The sequence below is a fragment of the Panthera tigris genome, chromosome A2, assembly GCF_018350195.1.
Source record: "Panthera tigris isolate Pti1 chromosome A2, P.tigris_Pti1_mat1.1, whole genome shotgun sequence".
Taxonomy (NCBI): Eukaryota; Metazoa; Chordata; class Mammalia; order Carnivora; family Felidae; genus Panthera; species Panthera tigris.
This window is the reverse complement of record NC_056661.1, coordinates 22,832,563-22,854,970: the sequence shown is the minus strand read 5'-3', so window position 1 is coordinate 22,854,970 and position 22,408 is coordinate 22,832,563. Positions and strand designations below refer to the sequence as shown.

At 44.0% G+C, this 22,408-nt stretch overlaps 1 protein-coding gene across 1 annotated transcript in view; it reads right to left on the bottom strand.

Annotated features, from left to right (window-relative positions):
- Positions 1-22,408, bottom strand: part of CACNA2D3 (calcium voltage-gated channel auxiliary subunit alpha2delta 3) — an 858,555-nt gene that overhangs the window by 465,789 nt on the left and 370,358 nt on the right. Inside the window, exon 6 of the mRNA XM_042979174.1 lies at positions 7,521-7,652. Coding sequence (XP_042835108.1) covers positions 7,521-7,652 — 132 coding nt within the window. The remainder of the gene's footprint in view (positions 1-7,520; positions 7,653-22,408) is intronic.

Below are 22,408 nucleotides of genomic sequence, written 5' to 3'. Positions count from 1 at the left end.
CAGGCCTGTCTTCCCCTCACTCTTGTATTTACCATCAGGAATACTGGCCTGGCTTTCTACAACTGAAATGGGAAAAAATGGTCCTAATTATGCTGCATTACAAAGTTTGAATTTCAGGCTTTGAAGCCCGGGGAGTTTTCCCCATGTGTAAGATAGGATCCCATATCCTTCATCTTGTGGTTTGCAGACTGGTCGGGATACATCCAAGGTTAACATTCTCTATTTACAACTTGGTTTTTAAGAATAAAATTTCATTTAAAAAGAAAAGTGCTCCCTAAAAATAAGATAGCAAATCATTGTTTTCAACCATTAATGCTGCTCAGGAATGGATTTGAAAAACAGACATTAGAGTTAAGAAAATAAAAAGAGAAAACTGATTTTCACAGGAGGAAATCCTGACTCAGATGGTAGCAGTGGGAGTCTCCTTTCCAGTTACTGATGGCCAACTTTCTGGACCACACTGAAATAATAATATGTGTCTGAGATAACACTCCCAAATTATTACTCAGAAAACCATGAGATGGCCGTTTGTTACCCAAAAATCATTTTATTCTGTTCTCCTTGTACCTACATGTCCCACCTACAAATGGGCCTAATGTAAAGAGTTTCCTGTACCAAATCAGAAAACAGAAGTATGAGAAGCCCCTGCCAATTGAAGGTCATTAGGCAATGAAGGTAAAGTAAAACTGACATGATATTGCACACCAAGGGACAAAAACACAATTTATTTAAAATATAATGGAAGGGCACCTGGGTGGCTCAGTAAGTTGAGTGTTTGATTCTTGATTTTGGCACAGGTCATGATCTCACGGTTCATGAGATCAAGCCCCGAATTGGGCTCTGCACTGACAGAGCAGAACCTGCTTGGGATTCTCTCTCTCCCTCTCTCTGAGCCTTTCTCCTGCTTGCACATGCTCTCTCTCTCTCTCTCTCAAAATAAATAAATAAACGTTTAAAATAAAATAAAATGAAATAAAATAAAATAAAATAAAATAAAACGGATACACTGCTTTGTGTAAAGCCAAGTATAGTTAGGATAGCATGGTCTTAACACACACTGAAATTCTACCCATGATGAGGCCAGGTAATGTTCCAATTTATAATTTCACAAAGAGTTGGCTTTAGCCCAAATAACGATAATTATTTTATAACGTGCTGACCCATGGTAGACCTTCAGCGGATGTTCGTTTCTCAAATTAAATTGTGGTGACTGTTCTTAGACAAGGACTGTGTCTGATCCTGCTTCACTCCTCCCCACTTTGCTGTCCTTCCTCCCCATCTCAGCCCCATCTCTGTGTGCCCCATTGGGACAAGAAAATGTGCAATTCTTTTTACAGTTCCAGCATTTAGGCTAGGGCCTGGGAGGAAGGGATTAATGACACTCAGTGCTCTCCTTTTGGATTGAGATCATTCCCCTGCACCTGCACGTGGGCTTGTAACTCCTTCTAAGCACTGCCCTACTAGGTGCTTTTTGAAAAAGTTGACATGAAATGAGTCTGTTGGGAAAACCTTATAAAGGATATAATTCCAAGGAAAGTGGAACAGATGGGACAACCCCAGAGCCTTGACTGGGAAGGACAGGCCTGGCCCCTGCCTGCCCTCAGGAAGCCTCATGCTGGGCAGGGAAGCTGGCAAAGGATAAGAAATCCCAGGAACCAGAGATGTCACAAAGGAGAAGTGCCTGAGGCTACATTAGTGTACAAAACGGGATTCCAATCTCTAATGGGAAGAAGGATCTTCTTCAAATTGAGAGCAGAATGATGGTATATTAGTTTTCTAGAGCTGATATAACAAAAGTCCTATAGATTGGGTGGCTCAACAGAAAAGAACTCTCTCTCAGTTCTGGAGGATAGAGGTCTAAAATCAAGGTGTCGACAGGGCCTAGGGAAGACCCCTCCCTGTGTCTTCTCAGTTTCTGCTGGCTCCCAGCAATCTTTGGTGATCCTTGACTTGTTGCTTCATCACCCCAATCTCTGCCCCTGTCTTCCCTCTGTGTCAGTCCTCTCCTCTTATAAAGGTATCAGTCATACTGGATTTAGGGTCTACTCTAATTCAGTGTGATCTCATCCCAACTTACTTATTTACATCTGCAAAGACCTTAATTCCAAGTAAGGCCACATTCTGAGGCTCCAGGAGGACATAAATTTGGAGGGAAATATTATTCAACCCACTACATATGGGTAGGACTCATAAAACAAAAGTGGTGGCCACAGGGTGAACAAGAATATCCCAGGCATAAAGAATGAAATGTGCAAAGGTCCTGAGATTGAAAAGAGCATGTCAAGTTCAAGGAACTGGAGGAATTCTGGTATGGCTGTGCATAGAGAATGTCTCTGACAAAGGAAAGGAGCCTGGGTGGCAGCAGGAACCATGAGACCCAGGCCTTTCCTGGTCAGAACGTGAGGTATACATTGAGTGGGGATTAAGACAGTACCTTGAGACAGTTCTAGGCATAGTGGCCTAAGGTAGAACAATAAAGGTCATAAGTTGACTCAAGTCAGGACTGGATGAGCACCGAGGAGACATCTTGCCCAAACCAGGCACTTGGGTCAAAATTTTCAACTCATAGCAGGGACTCCAGTCTCTCAGAGTTCAAAAGATTTTCCTGAGATTGCCAGTTATGACCATTGGCCTTATTTCCCAAATGCCATGTCACCATGCTCTTCCTTACACAGGCGTTACGTGAAGATGTCCTATGAGAAGTCCTCCGGGATGTCAGCATGAGTTGAATGAATAAAAGTAAAACCGGTTTCTATGCCATGGGATGGATACCGTGGGCCTTTAATCTGTTTATAGCATCTTGAATCTCCATAAGTGGCTCAGCAGAGGCAGCATTTACCAAACTAATTGGACCACTGAGCCCTTCCTTTCCCAATCTCAAAACAAAATGTGTTTTTGGAGGCAAACATCAGGCAACCCTGTCTCAGCTGGTACTATCTCCCCTAGGATATATCAACTTTTCAGTATATAATTTTTTGTACACACAGATATTTTGAAACTGTTCAAAGAACTTTAAATCACCGAGAAATAACAGTTGGCTCATCTTAAATCTTTGAGAACCAGGAAATTGATACGTAGCCAAGAAGCACCCCAGGAGCTATATAATTTCTGGAATTGCCACTATGCCTTTTGGGATCCCACCCAGGTTGGTTGGGGAATGAATCTCAAGATAAAAGGAATTATGTAGTCATTGGCTCAGGAAGACTTTGAGGAGGGAAGCAATAGAGAAAAGAAAGGGAGCATAGCTTTGTAATGTATTTATGCCAGTTCCCTACTTAGTCACTGTGTCCCACCGACTATAGCCAGTGACCAGCTTCTCACAGAGGCAGTAACTCTACTGTATCTGAGGAGGCAGGGCTGCTACTAACAGTGTGATGAGACCAATATGTCTGGTAGATTTTGGTCCACTGAATGATTCATTCATTCAAAAATATGTACTGAACACCTATACAGTATGTTATTGTTGATGATGGTACCAGAGTGATAGCCAAATGTCTCTGTCCTCCTGGGGCAGATATCTTAGCAAAGGAGATGGGGATTGAAAGCCTGATGGCTCAGGATTACAGGCCAGAATTCATATTTTATAGATTAAGAACTGCCATAAGAACAAAGCATGAAAGAGGTGCTGAAAATATTAACACCATTACCAACTCCCTCCTATCCTGCTGGTGTGGCTTGGTCAGTTAACCCCTTGGTCTGCTTTCTCATTGGTAAAGTGCATTTTATAGTAGCCCCAGCCCATAGAATTATTGAGGATTAAACCAGACAATGCTTGTATAGACGCCTAGGACAGTGCTCAATAAATGATGGTCACTATCACTATGATCAGCATTAATATTAATATTAATATTAACCGTACTCCCAAAGACGCCCAAGGATGATAATGAAATAAGCAGAGCTTTGATAAGGCCTGAGTAACAAATCCTGCAGAGCTCAAAGACCCGTTATCTGTATTTTGTTGCTGTTGTGGCTGTTGCTGTTCAGAAGAGCCTAACCAGAGTTCTCTCTCTGCTCAGTGAGACCTTTTTGTAATACAGGATCTAAAAGTAGGCCAGTACCTTGGAAACTGGGTATCAGACTACAAAAGTCTTTACCCATAGAGTTACACAGCTGAACATGCCAGCTACTAGCCACATGTGGCTGTTTAATTTTAGATTTAAGTTAACTGAAGTTAAATAAAACTCATATTTTAGTTCCCCTGTCTTTGCTAGGCACATCTCACATGCTCAATAGCCACATGTGGCCGTTGGTTACCATAACAGGTGCTATAGATATAGAACACTTATATCATCCAAAAGACAGAACATGGAAGTGTTGTCACATGGCTAAAGGCCCTACACTGAACTTGTAAAGGCCTGTGTAAATCTATTCAGAAAGAGACAACATCATCCCAGGTACTTTATTAGGTTGATGTTGACTAAAATCCCCCTTCTGAGAACTCCATGCTCCCACCTACAGAAGTTGAGATTGTCCTCCTTCTTAGTGATCCTCTAGCACCTTCTATTTCCCCCATGTTAGCATTAAACACACTGTACCATCATGACCTGTTCACCTGTCTGTCTCCCTCATGTTCCCTGTTCCTTTCTTTGGGGATCCCCGCCAGGCAAGGCCACAGTAATGTAATCCTGATCAATCCCCATGGTTTCAGATGGCTAGCTCTACCACTGTCCAGTCTCCCTCACTTGAGGCTGTGGGCATGTGACCCAGACCAGAATAATCCTTGGTCTTACATCTAAGCCACTAGGACAGATGCTCTCTCTTCCTCTGGGACCATAGTGAGAAATAATCCTGCAAGCACACAGCCATATTCCCCATCACTAGGAGATCACCTGCCAGTGAAACATGGTCAAAATAGAGGAAGGTGGAGAGGAAAGAGGGAAGGCAAGATTCAAAATCCAAATGACAATGCTGAATACTGGATCCAACCATGTCTCAAAACAGCACATTCCCTAGAATTCAAGTTACCTGAGCCAATAAATGTATTCCTTGCCAGAGCTAGCTAGAATGCAGTTTCTGTCACTTGCAACCAAAATCCTGAGGAATGCATTTTCCCACAAGAGGGAACTTCATGAGGGCAGAGACCTTTTCTATTAAGTTCACCATTTTAGCCTCCCATAGTGCTTAGAACAAAACAAGAACTCAGCACACACTGAATGAAGAATGAAGAAATATCCCTTCTCTTTAAGAACATGCAGACTTACCACTGATTCATACTATTATACCACTCTAAACATGGAACGAAGTTTCCTGAAGATAAAAAATCCTAGCAAAAAAAATGTCCATGAGTCATTCTTCTAACAATCATTTTGTGTCCAAGAGACAAGAGGTGTGTTTTCTGTTCAGAACCAAGCACTGAGTGACCACAAGACATTAATAGGGCAGTGAGACACCATAGGACCATGACTCGTGTCTTTACTAGCACAGAAAAGATGCAGGAATTTTACAAAGTTAAAATTCTGCCACAAATGTCACAAACATGGTAAGTATTTCTGAGTCGATGGCTCTGACTGATTAAAAACCTTGTACATAAATTCATTTCCCCTGTTAGACACACCCTTCATGAGGATGTCCTTTTGTTATGAACTGGATGTTTGTCCCTGCCACCAAATTCATAGGTTGAAAACTAACATGACCCTGTGTGACAGTATGCAGAGGTGAGGCCTTCCGGAGGTACTTAGGTTTAGATGAGATCAGAAGGATGGAGCTCCCATGGTGGGATTAGTGCCCTTCTAGGAAGAGTAAGAAATACCTGAGCTTTGGCTCCCTACCATGTGCAGCTACAAGGAGAAGGTAGCCATCTGCAAGCCAGAAAGAGGGCTCTCACCAAGAACCAAGTCTGCCAGCACCTTGATCTTAGGCTCCCCAGACTCCAGAACTATGAGAAATGAACACCTGCTGCTTAAACCACCCAGTGTGTGGTATTTTGTTATGGCAGCCTGAGATGTCTACTGCACCCCACCCCCCCGTTTTTTTTTTTCAAATTTCCTCATGACCATAGTTTAAGGACTTCCTGCTGGCGGAGACAATAGATGATCTATGGTTTCTTCTTATTGGCTCCACCCTCATCCAAACACCACGTGGTAAGATGGTAAGAGGTCCCTGTAGCTTCGTCTATGGATCAGCCCTCCCCCGCGCTTTATTTTCAGCAACATCTGCGTTAAATTTGCTCTCTGTTGAGTGTATCAAAACAGATTGCAATTTGGTGACACTGGAACTTTAATAGACCACTGTTTATTATAACATTATCTTTACTAGCATGCTTATTGTTTAAATTTCTGTGAGCTCCAGGAGGAACCACGTGTGCCCCGCTGAACACAACTCTTGGGAAATGTCGAATAATCTGGCAAAGCAGACACTTGGCAGGCAAGTCTCAGGGGACAGATGCTGTGTGCAGGGCAAACGGCTCCTCGAGGCGGAGGCTGGCGGTCTCTGTGCCTCAAAGTGGGAAGACATCAGGTGCCTAGTCTTACTTAATGAAAACATAAAAGTCTCCACTTAATTGCTCCAAGATTATGCCGAGAGATTTTTCCTTCTTTTAGGTTGAGCTTGTTAATTTCTGCAGCTGTGATGTTGGCACAATTGCAGCCTCGAGTCCTGTTTTCACAACTTGTGAGCAAAATTAAAACTTCCCTTCTTAATTAAAATTCAAACCAAGCCAGAATTAAATTCTTATTGCAAAGCGGAGGTCTGGGGAGGCCTCAGGAACACCTGTTCCAAAGGTATGATGGACAAACTCTGATGAACATACCATCTGAGGGTGCTTTTGGCGGCCCTGAAGATGAGCTGGTGCCATCGGCGGTGCTTGGGCCAGTCCGAGCTCTTCCTCCGAGGCGGTCAGCTCTGGAGTGGGGAAACCTCAGTTCATAGTTTCCATTTCTCTTTTTTTTCTATTTTTTTTTAACATTTATTCATTTTTGAGAGACAGGGTGCAAGCAGGGGAGGGGTGGAGAGAGAGGGAGACACAGAATCCGAAGCAGGCTCCAGGCTCTGAGCTGTCCGCACAGCGCCCGACACAGGGCTCAAACCCGCGAACCGCGAGATCATGACCTAAGCCGAAGTCAGACGCTGAACCGACTGAGCCACCCAGGCGCCCCTCACATGTTCCATTTCTTACCCCTTTGGTCAGAATTTAAAATTCAGCCCAATTATGACTTGTTCCTTTCCACGGTAATAACAATGATGATAGTAACTATAGTAGTAGTAATAGTAATAAAGCAAACTCTTGTCCAGAAAGATCAAATATGGTGTGTCTCACACCCCAACTCCTCACTTTTGGTGCAGCTTGATGAACTGCTCTATCGAGAAAGATGTGGAAACCACATGCAGATCTAAATGCCTGTGTGTGTGTACGGATGCCATGCTACCGCGCCTATCTGGACCATGACAATAGATATAACAGATTTGAATTTAATCTTTCATTTTCTCCTAATGGGAGAGGGAAAAATTTAACCCTGAACATGAAAGAAAAGTATCACAGGGTCATTAATCTCAATCGTAATTCTCAAGGCGGGGATACTCACCTGGATACTGCCTAAAAAAGCCCTTTGCACTTCCAAAGTACTGCCATATGAGAGACGGGTCACGATCAAAGTTATCTACGAAAACTTTGTTTAGGGATTCGGACCAATAAACCCCATTGACGATTGCTGGGTCTGAAAAGAAACAGAGAGAAGAGAAAGTTACAAACCAAAGTGAGAGAGAACCCCGGCTGGCGTCCCTTGGAGCTGGCAGATAGCAGCAGCATGAGACTCATCTTACAGCAAGCTGTGAAGAAAGTTATAGCTTCCCAAACATTTAGCTCCTGGGAACTCCATACATCAGGGATTCCTCATCCTGCCCAAGCCCCCAGAGCCACCCAGGAGCCTTTATTGATGACTCCTTACTTGAAAAATACATCCCTTTATTTGTAACTTTCAACCTTGTACAGCACAGAGTTCTTGAGAAAGCAGAGAGAGACCTTCTCAGCATTATTTTCCACCTTTTGCCTCTCCTGGGTCAGAACCCAGCAATAAAAACAGGAAAAATGTGTATTCTCTCACTGCAGTGACCTCAGCCAACATGGTCCTGTTCCAATTCTCTTCACCTCTGACTTAGAAGTTTGCTTTTTTTAAAAATAAATAAATAAATTGCAATTACATAACTACATCTCTCTACCTCTTTTGTTCAGCAAATGGTGAACTCCAGGAGGGCAGGAACCATTTCATGTGGTCTTCTGCTGTGGCCCTTTGACTAGCACATGGCAGAAATTCCAGACATTTATGGACACATGAAGAGATGAATGGATGGGGGTGTCTGGATGGCTCAGTTGCTTAAGCATTGGACTTCAGATCAGGTCACGATCTCACGGTTCGTGAGTTCGAACCCCACGTCAGGCTGTGTGCTGACAGCTCAGGGCCTGAAGCCTGCTTCAGATTCTGTGTCTCCTTCTCTTTCTGCCTCTCCCCTGCTTGTGCTCTGTCCTGTTCTCTCTCTCCAAAATTAACATTAAAAAAATTTTTTTAAAGAGATGAATGGATGGATAGATGAATAAAACAAAGGTTGCTCATCACAACCGTCTACTCTTCTTCCCTTGTGATCCCATGAATAAATCTCTTTTCTTCACCCTTGGCAGCCCAAAGCTAACTCTTTGCCTTCTGTCCACAGATAAAAATTAAGGGCAAAGGCAAAGAAGGACAATAAGTATTTTTTTTTTTGGCATAGTGGTTGAAGAAAGATGGATCACTAAGGATGCTTGGTGACCATCCATTTTTTCTTAAACTTCTTAAGATCCTATTTCAAAATGATGCCACATAAAGCATAATTCTGTTAAGAGGGGAGATCACCATCCAGTCCCAGCATGATGAGCGTAAGAATGACAACAGGGTGAGCATGTTAATGATGAGGAAGAGGAGGGGAAGGAGCAGAAATCTTTACTGAGTCTCTCCCATGGTGCAAGCACGTACTTAGCTCATCTCCCATTGCCTCTACCACAGCCCTCCAAGACAGGCGCCATTAGTAACTTCCATGCTCCACAAGTAGAAACGGAGTACCAAGAAGTTAGGTTCTTTCCTAAAAGCATCCAACTCATCAGTGACAAAGCTTCTGATCTGTGATTTATAAATGGGATAATAATACACATCTTAAAGGGCTATTTGAAAGGCTAAACAAATCTACAGAAGACGACAAACAGCAAAAGGCATTCAGAAAGTCATCAATGGAGCAATTCCATTCACCTGGATTCCAACACCCTCAACAGAACTTCCTGTGGGACCCCAAGTCACAGAAATCCCACCATGGCATCTTTATTCCAAAGATTCCTGCATTCTACACCAGGGGGATAAAGACAGATTTGGTCACTCTAGTCCTCAAGTTGCATAGTAAGCCATTTAGCAAAATAATGCTAGAAATGGTCATGTGAATTAGGTACAGTGACAAGGAAACTCACTGTTGGCACAGTGCACCCCATCCCTCCTCCACAGTGGCCTGCCCAATTGCCAGACTGCTGCCCCCAAGATGCCCATCTGAAGAGGTCTGAGAAAGAGCCCACAAAATGGCGCCTAACCCAGCAGGCAGACATGGTGTCTTATATTGTCTTACCTCCAGCCTGTCTTATTCTTTCAGATTGCTTACCCAGATTCCATAGACAAGTGGGATTCTGAATCTCACCTCAACGTAAGTGCTCAAACTCTTATAAACTAGAGTAAACCACATCATAGGCTCGGAGAGTGAAAATGACCAATTCAACCTTTTACCACAAAGTAATTTTGAGAAAGACTTTATCCTCACAATCCTGGAAAATGGAACCCTTTTTTGCTCCTGTACAAGCTTGACAATAATTACTGTGACTCACTCCTTGTTACAAAAGCCACTGAAATTAATCCACAAAGATGTAAATACAATAATGACACTGAAAACTCCATGGTTCTTGCCTCCTCCATCAATGGCCTCAATTATGTTGCCATCATATAAAAACTTTCCACAATTAGAAGCAAAAATTCCATTTCCCTCACTCACTGTCTCAACATGTTAAGCAGTCAAACAGTTTCCAGTTAGAGATTCTTTTTTCTTGACTGTGATTTCTTTGGGGGTAGTAAAAGGCCACTCATACCCCAAGGTGGTCCTAGAAACTTAGGGTTGCCCCTTGGGGACCTGTGAGCACCTTCAGAAATGCAAAAAGAATTGTGATGGTCAGAGGTTATTTCAACAATCATTTTGACACTAAATGTCGCTCTGAAATTATGCCTCTTTAAGAAAAGGGGGCTTTGATTTTCCCAGGGCACGGTGAACAAGGGCAGGAGAATCACTAAAGAATATGGTCTAGTTAAAATGAGGGCTGTGTTACACACACCTATTTGATCAAATATTTGAGATAACATGTCCTCTGGCTTGTAAAACAATCACAGTATATTGATTTCACAATCTTGCTTAGCAAGCAATTTTAATAGAAGGGAAAATCTCGAAATGCTGTCCATTATTCATCATCTAAGAGATGAAAAGAAACAGGAAAATGCTAACGTTATAAAATGGGGCCTGCATCTAAATATCTGGGTTAAAACAGACACTAAAACATAAGTTAAAAATGGTTTTCCCAACATCACTGGCAGAGAGCAGAAATGAAAGAGCCCAAAGGGTCAGTGCCACCCATCATATCCTGCTTACCCAGGTCCTCAGATCCTTCCACTGTCTACTGAGGAGGAGGTGAACATGACACTGTGGGCCGCATCCCAGCCAGATGTTCCCTCTATGGCTGCTGAGCAGGTGTGCTTTTTTAAGGTCACTTGCAAAAACGACAGCATCCTCCTAAGCAGTAGGTTTCCCTTCTACTTGTGTGTGTTTTGTTTCTAACTTTGTTGAAAAGCCCTCCCCCTCTGCCTCATTTAGCATTCTTCAGGAGTCTCAGACTAATCTGAGCGTGGGTTTCACTTCCACCCCTAGTCTTCTTAGGAGGTTAATGTATTGTATTAGTTTCCTGTGGCTGCTATAACAAATTACCACAAACCGAGTGACTTAAAACAGAAGAAAAGTATTCAGGAGGCCAGAAGTCCAAAATCAAAGAATTGGAAGATTAGGTTCCTACCAGGGGCTCTCAGGGAGACTCTGTTCCACGCTGCTCTCCTGGCCTCTGGTGGTCATCAGCAACCCTTAGTGCTTCCTGCTTTATAGACACAATCGCTCTAATGTCTTCCTCCATCTACCCGCGCCTTCCCTTTGTGTATCTCTGTGTCATCTCTTTCTTTAAGGAAACCAGTCACTGGATTTAGGGTCCACCCTAAACTCCAGATGAGCTCATCTCAAATCTTTCACTTAGTTACATTTGCAAAGACCCTGTTTCCATATAAAGTCACATTTGCAGGATGTACTAGAGGTCAGGACTGGGGCATATTTTCCGGAGGCCACCACTCAACCCCCTGCATGTATTCAGACTCCCTTAATTATGCTACATAATATATCCATATTTCATGGTTTGTATATGTTCTTTTTAAAATCTGAGTTTCATATGGATAGGCCTTTTTCCTAGTGAAGGATCCTTTTAATGGAAACAGTTCAAATTTTCACATCTGCATTATAATTTTACGAGCTTACCATTCTTCTCAATCTCTGTTGATAGGTCCTACCTACAAGGCTCTCACTTGGACTAAACTCATTTCCCTTAATGCCTCATGTATGTGTCAATGCCCAGTTTTCTGCTCAATACAGTGAGCTCCATGTCACATGGTCATTTTCTCCAATGTCCCTGTCCATTCGGTGTCAACTTATTATTCACAGTGGTCAACGTGAAGTCCAGCAATAGCAGTTCTGCTTCCTGCTTCCTCTACCTTCTGAGAGATTAAATTACCTCCAATGCCAGTCAGAAATTTATCAGATGTTCAGCTTTTTAGTAGAACAGACTACAAGCAGATGTTTGGAGAGTAAGAGTCCCACACCACCTTTGTGATCTATTTGCAATTTGTATCTGAAAAGCAGCTCACACGTCCCTGCTCTGTCTTTATAATGTACCATATAACCCGTAAAGAATTTGTAGTTTCCTTCTTTTATTTCCACCCAAATAACTGCTCTCACCTGTGCTTCCCCATCCCTCAACAAGTTTGCACTTTGCTACATGGGGGTTTTCTGATGTTACGGATGGCCGATGTTCTCTCTGCATCCTCCCCAACACACTCACACACTTTTCCATTTCTGTTCTGTATCTTTGAGTGGGTAGCCCCTCTTGTCATCCTCAGTCAATCAGCCCTTTGGGTTCAAGCAAATTAACGCACGTAAAGCACTCAGCACAGCAACTGGCACACACAAAATGGTCCATACACATTGGCCATTATTTATGCCAGGCGTGAGGAAATAAATAAGGTCCCAAGAAGATCACCCCACTTCTTCTATCCCTGTTCTCTGCAGCAAGAGTCCCTGCACAGCATCTTAATACTACAGCATGCCAGTGTGAAATGCAGGCTTTGGAGTTGGGAGTCTTGGATATGAGACCTCACTTGGCACTTGTCAGTTAGTGGCCTTGGGCTTGTGACTTAGCTTCCCTGAGCCCCATTGTCTTCTTTGACCAGAGTGGCTCTCACTCAAAGGTTTCTCAGAAAAGGCACATAGGGTGCTCAGCAGAGGGAGGGCTCTGTTACCATCAGGGGGTACATCAGTAGTCACAGCTCTGGGGTGGGTCCCCTGCTCCCCATCCCAGGCAGTTCCGCTCTCCTATAGCTATCCAGATTAAACTTCACCTAAGCCTCTTCCTCCCTTCCTCCAATTATCAGGGCAAGGTACTCTTGACAACTCTTACATTCATTTGTTCATCCAATGAATATTCACTGAGTACCAACTACATTGGGCATTCAGCAGTGACCCAGGCAGACCATGAAGTGGACATTTCGGTCTGAGGAGGGGTGACAATGGGCACATAAATGAAGGTTCCAAACAGAAGTGGGTGTCACAAAGAAAATAAAAAGGGATGATAGGCTTGAGAGTTACCAGGTGTGGAAAGGGGAAAGGGGAGTTACTCTAACTGGGTGGTCCAAGATGACCTCTTTGAGGAGAGAGCTGAATGCTGAGAAGGTGTCAGTTTAAAAACACCTTGGCCAGCAAAAGCTTTGAGGCAGAGTGAGTAGCAAGGGCAAAGGCCCTGAGCCAGGAAGAAACCTGTGTCCTGGGAAACAGCAAAACAGCGAGTGTCGTTGAGGCCCCGTAAGCAAAGGGGAAGAGGTTTGAAATTGGGCTGGCAAGATGGGCAGGCCACGGTGAAGGTCTTAGCAGATGGACAAAGTTTCCTGCCAAGCATACATTTTCTCACAGACATAATCTGTGCTCCACCAGTGCCAAGGTTCACTACGCTTTTATTCATGGTTCCAAAATCAAATTTCTTGTCTTATGAAATCTATAGCCAGCATAGCCTACTTCCTTCAAGCAATCAGGATCTTTACGGATGCCTTAGCACTTGGGTTTCCTCTCCAGACCTCAAAGTCACCTGATACGCTCACCATCTTTTTTCTCAATATCATTTATTCTCCAGTGAATTAGCAGCATCACTGTATTAATTTAAACTTGACATTTTCTACCACAAAATATGGGTCCATTTCTAGTGAATCTGAGTGTCCATGAATAATTACAGGCTAATCTAGAATTACAAACCACTGTTAACCCAAAAACCATTGAAGGGAACGGTCTGAATTCATGTTCAACTGGGTTTCTGAAGCGTGGCCCTTGTAAAGAAGGTTATTTCCTGCCTGAACAAGCTAGAGGAAGGGTCTTAGGTTTGACTAAAGGTCTTTGAAGAGGTGTGACTCCTGGATGTGAAATCACAGCAGGCACAGGGGACTGAGTCCACACAAGAGCTCTTCTACAGTGTCGCACATTGAACCACACACAGAGGGAGAATGGCTGGAGAGTCTTTGTGTCTCCCATTTCAGCAAGTAAATGCTATCTCTCATTCATTCTAAATAGGTCATAGATTAAATAATGAGTAGTTTTGATGCTAATTATCAAGCACTTATATATATTGGAAAATAGCCACTAATGTGTGTTGAATTATAAAATAGACTTATTTGCCAAACATTTCCCCTTCCTCTAAACTTAGTGACGCGCTACATATTAAATGCAGGTTGCTTTCCACAAAGCTGGAGTCAATTTCTGGCAGTCCTGAAACCAAAGGGATGAGGAGGATTCATGGTCCAATGCTGAATCACTCTGCATGGATCTGGAAAGCAAAATGAATGGGAAACACACTTACCAGTTTGGCAAATCCCAGAAGGTGCTGGACACCGTCTCAGACTACTGCCTCAGCATGATAGATGTCAGGATTAATTGCCCAGTGAGATTTCACATCAATGACTCCACTTCTCCACTTGTTTGTGTGACTTTTTGTTTCTTTGTTTTGCCTTAAATATATCAACTTTAAATGGCCCTCCTCCCTTAACATACTTTAAATTTTGTGGAGAAATTCCCATTTCTCCCTCCTCATCACTCTTATTACCCTGGAATAAATCATTTTCAAGTCTTTGTTGGAGATATTAAGAAGAAGAAAATGATATGACAGAAATCAAAGTATAATGATGATGATGACAGCAGCAGAGGCTGCCATTTCTGGAACACTTGCAACGGGCCACGTACTATGCAAGATGGCTACCAACTGCTCTTCCTACCCCATTTTCCACATGAGGAAATTGACCCTTGGAGCACTGAAGTTCATTTCCCCAGGACATCATCACCTTACCCACGGGAGAGATTAGCTACGTTCCTCATCTAAACTATTAGATGAAAGATGACTTGCGTGGAGGCGTTGAACTCTATTTACTGCCTACCAGACAGTAAGTAGAGGGAGGGAAAAAAGGAAGGCACAGGACGTGTAGTCTAGACACCAGGTAACAGGTGGCTCACAGCAGGCTGCCTGTCCCCAGCTGTCAGCAAATGAATGGAGTGGGTGGTCCCTGGAGAAAGGGGCTGGGATCAGGATGTCTTCAGGCAGGGCTGGACACGGCATCTTTGCACCTAATAATGCTCAGGATGTGTGCATGAGCTCAGGAGGACACGGTGAATGAAGAGAGGGTAGTGCTGGGAACCAATTCAGAGCTCTCTGCGAGAGTCCCCTTATGCATCCACCTTGGGTTCTCTGCTGCAGAGCCAGAGCCACCAGGGAAGGTCTTCTGTCACCACCTGCATTTGGATTTGGGGTCTGCTTGCAGAGGGGACATTTACAAGGCATAAAATCTTGAATAACACACTCTAGAGTGAAGATAAGCACATCTCAAGAGGCTTCTGATTCTAAAATGGCATTTATGATAAATTGTAATTAAGCCAGTATTCACTAGCTAATTTAAAACACCTCTGTCTTCAGAGATCATTTTCTCACTAACCAAGTCTCCCTTCAGGTCTGTAATGAAAAGCCGAAGAACCAGAGCCTCATTCCTTCTTGGGGATTTACTCTGGTTGGAAAGGGAACAAACCTCATCTTGCACAGGTTCAGAGATGGAGTGAGCACGGAGGCACCATTTTCCTACCACAGTACCAGAACAACAACAGCCTTGCAAATCCCTCATAGCGGTTCCCTGGAGCTCAGCATCCTGCTTGAAAATCTGTGCTACGTAACACAGCTAGACCACTCAGCTTGCTCCAGAAGCATCAGTCGTTCCTGCTAACCCATCACACGGAGACTGTACCCCACTGCATGGTGCCCCAAGATGCTCTGGTCTGGCCCAGGATCGCTTTTCAAATCCACTTCCCTTCCAGCCTCCAGCATCCACCCACATCTGCCCCTGGCCAAGCTCACTAAGGCTTCTCCGTTCTTGTATTTTAATTATTCCATTTATAGCAACTAGTTCTACTACCACTGGACAACCTGGTTAAAAGGTGTACATCATGTACTCATTATAGTATGGATTGTTTATTCATTCATTCAGAAAACATTTGCTGAATGCCAGGAACCATGCTAGGATTTGGGGATAAAATAGTGGGCAAAACCAGACATGGCCTTTAACCCAACGAAGCATACAGACCAGTAGGGGAGGCAGACAACCCAGTAATTACCTAATTGTGTATAAATTTACAGTCATGATTAGTATAAGAAGGGAAAAACACAATGTTAGGAAACATGCTCTTAGGGGAGGTCCTGCTAGCCCAGATTTGATGGAGCTGGAATCTTCAGAATGAATAGTCATTCAGAGGGGAGGGGCAAGGCACTACTGGCGTTGCCAACTCTAAGTTTAAATACCCACAGTGCAGAGGACAGAAAGGAGGCTGGGGTAGGTGGGAGGAGTCAGGGCCAGGGGACCAGGCAGGGCCTTGAAGACCCTGGCTGCAGTCAGCTGTCAATCTCAAGAGCCATGGAGGCCCCTGGAGGGCCCAAAGACAGGGCAGTAACACCCTTGCCATTTGAAGAGGCAGGTGGTCGAGGGTGGAGGGAGTGTGTATAGAGGCTCCTGACATAACGGTGCCTGCACTAGAATGACAGAGTGTGAGAAAGTCAGTGGTATGTAGAGAGAAGGAGCTCAGCAAACATGTGAGGGTCCAGGTTTTGCACTCTGAAAGCCAAGGTAGAAGCCCTCTTCGTCACAGTCCCAGTATCTAAGCGGGGAGTCCCCAGCAGCAGGGAGCCTGGACAACACCCTCCTGAGCACCGCACCGAGGGGGAGTTAGCCCAAGGGGAGCTGGCATGCTCCTCACATCGCACACAAATGGGAAAATGTATTGATGGCAACAGGGAAAACTATGTCCCCAGACAGCTAGACTGTCCCAGATTTGCTACCACCGACTGTTCTGTTGTAACAGTCCTCGGAATGTACGTCCTTGCCTGCCATTCTTGCAGCACGCCTCTCACTGACAGACGTTATTCATAAGCAGCATGAAAGAATGGGAACCAATAAGAATGGGAAATCCTCGACCACCCACATCCGGGTATTGCAAACGTTCAGTGAGGCTCTCCTTCTGGGTACAGCTATGCATCCACATGGCCCCAGCTGCCCTCACCCTCATTCTCCATCTCATGGCTCCTGGGAAGGCCCATACTGTTTCTGAAAGATGAGGCAACTGAGTCCGGTGAGGGGAGGCCACGCAGCCAGGGAGGAACTAGGTTGTCCCTTCACCTAAAGTGTTCCTTAGCAGTGGGATTTATGACGCTCAGCCCTGGGCCTCTACCCCAAAATCACTCCTCTTCAAAAAGTAAAGCCAAATAAAATCTTACCCATCAGTCAATAAACACTTAAAAAAAAATCTAGGGTATTTGAAACCTTGTCCTATGTTCTGGGGCTCAGTAGGGGGACATAAAGAAACAATTCTGGAGAAAACTGATGTTATGACAAGTCACACGCAATAAAAGACAACCCCAGTGGGAGAATATATAGCTGTCATCCTTTAGTAAGAACCCATTCCTGATATTCACACAGAAAGTCTCCTCTAATTTCAACCTTTGGGAAGAGAGAAAGAAATTTAAACGTTCCTTCTTTCCATCTTCTGGACAGGCCTGGCTCCCAGTAAAATATGATTTTGTGGAGCCTGCCATCTGTACTGATGCTATCAGCTTTTTATTGATATTTAATATAAACAGAACCCCAAGGCTAGCAGGTACCCTGACAGGGTCTGAAATATAATTGCCAAGGAACCATACAAATGCGTGTAGCAATTAAAGAACTGTCAGGGATATTGCTGGTGTGGACACAGAGCTGCGGGCTGGATGAAGGAGGGATGTATGCAAGCAGGGAGGCAGAGAGAGCAGAGGGCTGTGGGAAGGAAACGGGTGGGAGACTCGCACATCCCTCCTGCAGCAGGCCCAGAAATCCCACACAGGGAGATAAGGGGATTATGGACATTCAAAAAGGGAAATGAAACTGGGTTTGACTTGGTGTTTGTTTTCAACACACAAAGACCAAGAGCCAGCTCTCCTGCCTCTGCTCTGAGTTTTATACTGCAGAGACAACATGCAGCCAGTCTTGAGTCCGGCTTGGGTGGGGGAATCCCAGGACAGGGCATAGGAAGGAATTTGTTTTCTGCACGGCTTTTAAGAGTTGTCATAGTGGCAGAAGGCTGAAAAATTGGCTGTGGCTAAGAAAGATGGGGTGCATGGAGATGAAAGGGGAGTTCTGAGTGAGGAAGAAGGAAAGACAGGCCAGTTGGAGGGCCAGGGCCAACAGAAGAGGAATCTGAGCGCAGCCTTGAGGAGGACCAAGGAATGCTTTTTGCCAGTTCTGGTTGCAAAAGCCCTGCCCACACCTGTGGCTAGTACTGACTTCACAGGGAACCCAGCGGTGGTGGGGATGGGGATGGGGATGGGGACAGTCACGGGGATGGAGGTGCAGACACGATCTCCACCCCGTACCAGGATCTCTAGTCATCCTTTGAGGGGCCCTGGAGCTTTGGCTTTCGTGACTGGAAGACATGGGGTGAGAAAGGGAGTGGTACTTAATGAATGGCTTGGGTTCGGGGATCAGAAGAACCAGGTTTAGTAACAGAACCATTTGTCATAATTTGCTCTTGAATTCCTAGGAGAGGAGCACCTTTTCAAATGGAATGCTGCTGCCAGAGATCTGGGCTGCAAATAGCCAATGGGGTAGTAGAATAAAGGAATCTTAATCTCCTCCTTCTTGAACCATGGATGGAGAGGGGTTTATGCCCTGGCCTCACCCCTTCCCAACATACACGCACACATATGAGCAACACGTGCACACACACACACACCCTACAACCCGCCCTAGACAAGCGCTTTTGAGTCGAACACTAAGGAACTTGTAAAGACTTTAGTAGTTAACATATTTCTTGGGGTGCCTGAGTGGCTCAGTCAGTTAAACACCTGACTTCGGCTCAAGTCATGGTCTCGCAGTTTGTGAGTTCGAGCCCCGCATCGGGCTCTGTGCTGACAGCTCAGAGTCTGGAGCCTGCATCAGATTCTGTGTCTCCCTCTCTTTCTACCCCTCTCCCACTTGTGCTCTGTCTCTCTCTCTCAAAAATAAATAAACACTAGAAATGAAAAAAAAAACATATTTCACAATGTTAAAGAAGTTTTAACCAACACATGGAACCACAGATACTCAGATCATTACTCAGAATGGGGTTATTTTTACTTAGTTAGAAACAAAGAGTTGATTTAAAGGAAGGCATTAAGGAATCATACAGCTGCTGGTAGAAACAGGTGAAATCATGAGTGTGGCCTGGGAATGACCAGGGCTGGGAAAATGCAGCTCCAGTGGCTCCAAAGAGCAATGCCCACCATCTCCTCCCACATATCCCCATGTAGGAAACTCACCTCAAAGCCTTAACAGTGTGTGGGATGACAGGGGACATAGGCTCCCATTCCTCATTTTAAAAAGTTGTGTGGGGTGCCTGGGTGGCTCAGTCGGTTAAGCGTCCAACTTTGGCTCAGGTCATGATCTCGCGGTCCATGAGTTCGAGCCCCACGTCGGGCTCTGTGCTGACAGCTCAGAGCCTGGAGCCTGTTTCAGATTCTGTGTCTCCCTCTCTCTGACCCTCCCCCGTTCATGCTCTGTCTCTCTCTGTCTCAAAAATAAACGTTAAAAAAAAAATTTAAAAAGTTGTGTTTTTTTCTTCAATAAAATATAAATACATCCTTTATGTATCCCTTCTCTCAACCTGACAAACTCCTGAAGGCATTCAGACCCAAGAATATAAAAATGTAGATGTGATCGCATCATGAAGGCCATTCCAAGTTCTACACCCTGAGAGTGTGTAAGCAGGAATCAGAAATCATCTGAGAAAGTGCAGAAAGAAGCCCCAAGAAGCAGATCGTGTTCTCTGCTCGTAAACTGCAGGGAAGATCCGCCCCCCGCCCCCCACACTCCACCCCCCGAGCTCCTGGGAGGAAGCCAATTTCATGCCAAGGTGGTTTTGATGGATATGGCACCAGGGGGCTGGGTTCACATGGCTAGAACATTATAGGAATTTGCTTTTGATGCCCAATTTCATGTGAAGATCGCAGGTCGTAAACTCCCCTGGACTCTACCACTGGAAGTTCAGACTACTCCCCAAAAGCATGACACACACTGAGAATAATGCCAGCTGCCAATAATGTTGACCAAGTACTATTAACAATAAGGTTCCAGCTGTCTTTCCACCCGGTCATCCTGCAAACACTTTCATTGGTTATTTCTTGTCTTGCTGAACAATAGCATTTGGACTCAATTAATTGAGACCAAATAATTGACTTTATGGACCTTAGTAGCAGTGCTCACTGACTCCCAAGTGGCCCCTCCTCTTGTTATGAAACATCGCAGGGAATAGGTTTAATTCTGTTACGTGATTTATCACTAGAATAACCATACTGTTTATCATCCAAACCAAATCCCTTTTGATAAGGGGGCCCCTTTTTATTAATATAGAGAGATAAGCAGTATCAAGTAGGTCTATCCTTGGCAAGCCAAAACAGACAAGCACCCCATTTAGAACTCACCCCATTCCACAGAGAATGGAACTGAGTGACTGTGTGTGTGCCTGTGCGTGTGTGCAATTTGATCTCTGATGTGATCATGATTGCTTAAGCAAAAAGGGTTAGAAGCAAGAAATCATTCCTGAAATAATACATCAAACGCTTACTTTTAATACTTGGCCAATCATTGCATGTAGGATCATGGCCTTTTGAGCACTGAGGCAGTTTGCTAGCGGTGGGCATTCAGCATGCTTTAGACACAGCCAAACTGTTTAACTGATGGGAGAAGAGCTGAAGAACATTCATTAACCCACTACATTGCTTAACTGGAGGTTACTCAAGAGTGTTCTACTGTAATTAAATCAATGCACCCTCTATTTCTTCAAGTTGGGAATCTTTTCAATTTAAAGAACCAAACATCCTACTCAAAATACCTTAAAAGATATTGGCTTCTAGAACTAAGAAGATGACGGGTAGGAATGGTTAAGGGGTAGACTTATCCCAAGATGGCCAATTATTTCACCAAGGACCCAGTTACTTTCTTTCTGTCCTGATTCCCACTGAGTTGGCTGCATCCTCAGACCCTTCCTCTCACACAACTGGCCCTTCTCCCTACAGCCTTTGCCCCAGCATCTCCGGCCGTTCCTTTCATAGGGTCACAAAACTGCTGCAGCACTTAGAGCCATCAATCTTTTCCCCACTCTACTCAGGGGTAGAATGTGAAATCTCCAAATGTCTCCTTACATTTATTGACTTTGAATATTGTAAACCCATCCCCGAACAAGTCAGCATGGGATGGGGATGGGGCATGCTGATCCACCTGCTTGAACCTGTTAAGTCCTGGGTCTGATTTCAAGTCCAACATCCATAAAGGATGGGTCCCGAAAAGAAATTCAGGGTGCCACTGGCAACAAGAGGAAGGTAAAAGTGCCAAGCCATAAACATCTCCTCCAAGGTTCTGATATGCTCACAAACACCCAAAAAATCAACTCAGAGGCCACAAAACCCATGTGACTCAGTATTTCCCCAACTACTAATTCACCTAAAGAATTTAAATTTGGAGGGACCATTTCCCAAGTGAAGCATTTCTATACCATAATGGTATACAAGAGGTATGTTGAGCATTCTAAAACTGCGTGGCAGACAGAAGGAACTTTATCAAGGGAAGTTTAATGCAAAAAGATAGATCTCTTGGGATGCAAAGAAAAAAATCAAAGAAGAGAAAAAGAAGTATTTCATGGGAAATAATGCTACAAGTCCAGCAGATTACATGTTACAAATAACAATGAAAAAGAAGAATATATTCCTACTAACATAAAACCAACAAGACCAGACATATTTAACAGGAACTGCACCCAAAGAGGAAGAAGTCAGTTGCTACAAAAATGATGTATGATCTTTGATTAGGTTTATTCCTAGGTATTTTATGGTTCTTGATGTAAAAGATCTGTATGCTGAAACCTATAGAAAGCTTATGAAGGAAATTGAAGAAGCTACAAAGAAATGGAAAAACATTCCATGCTCATGGATTGGAAGAATAAATATTGTTAAAATGTCAATACTACGCAACGCAATCTACCCATTCAATGCAATACCAATCAAAATTGCACCAGCATTCTTCTCGAAGCTAGAACAAACAATCCTAAAATCTGTATGGAACCACAAAAGACCCTGAATAGCCAAAGTAATATTGAAGAAGAAAATCAAAGTGGGAAGCATCACAATCCCAGACGTTAGCCTCTACTACAAAGCTGTAATCACCAAGACATCATGGTATTGGCACAAAAACAGACACACAGATCAATGGAATAGAACAGAGACCCCAGAATTGGACCCACAGATGTATGGCCAACTAATCTTTGGCAAAGCAGAAAAGAGTATCCGATGGAAAAAAGACAGTCTCTTTAACAAGTGGTACTGGGAGAACTGGACAGCAACATGCAGAAGAATGAAACTAGACCACTTTCTTATATCACTCACAATAATAAACTCAAAATGGATGAAGGACCTGAGCATGAGACAGGAAACCATCAGAACCCTACAGGAGAAAGCAGGAAAAAATCTCTTTCA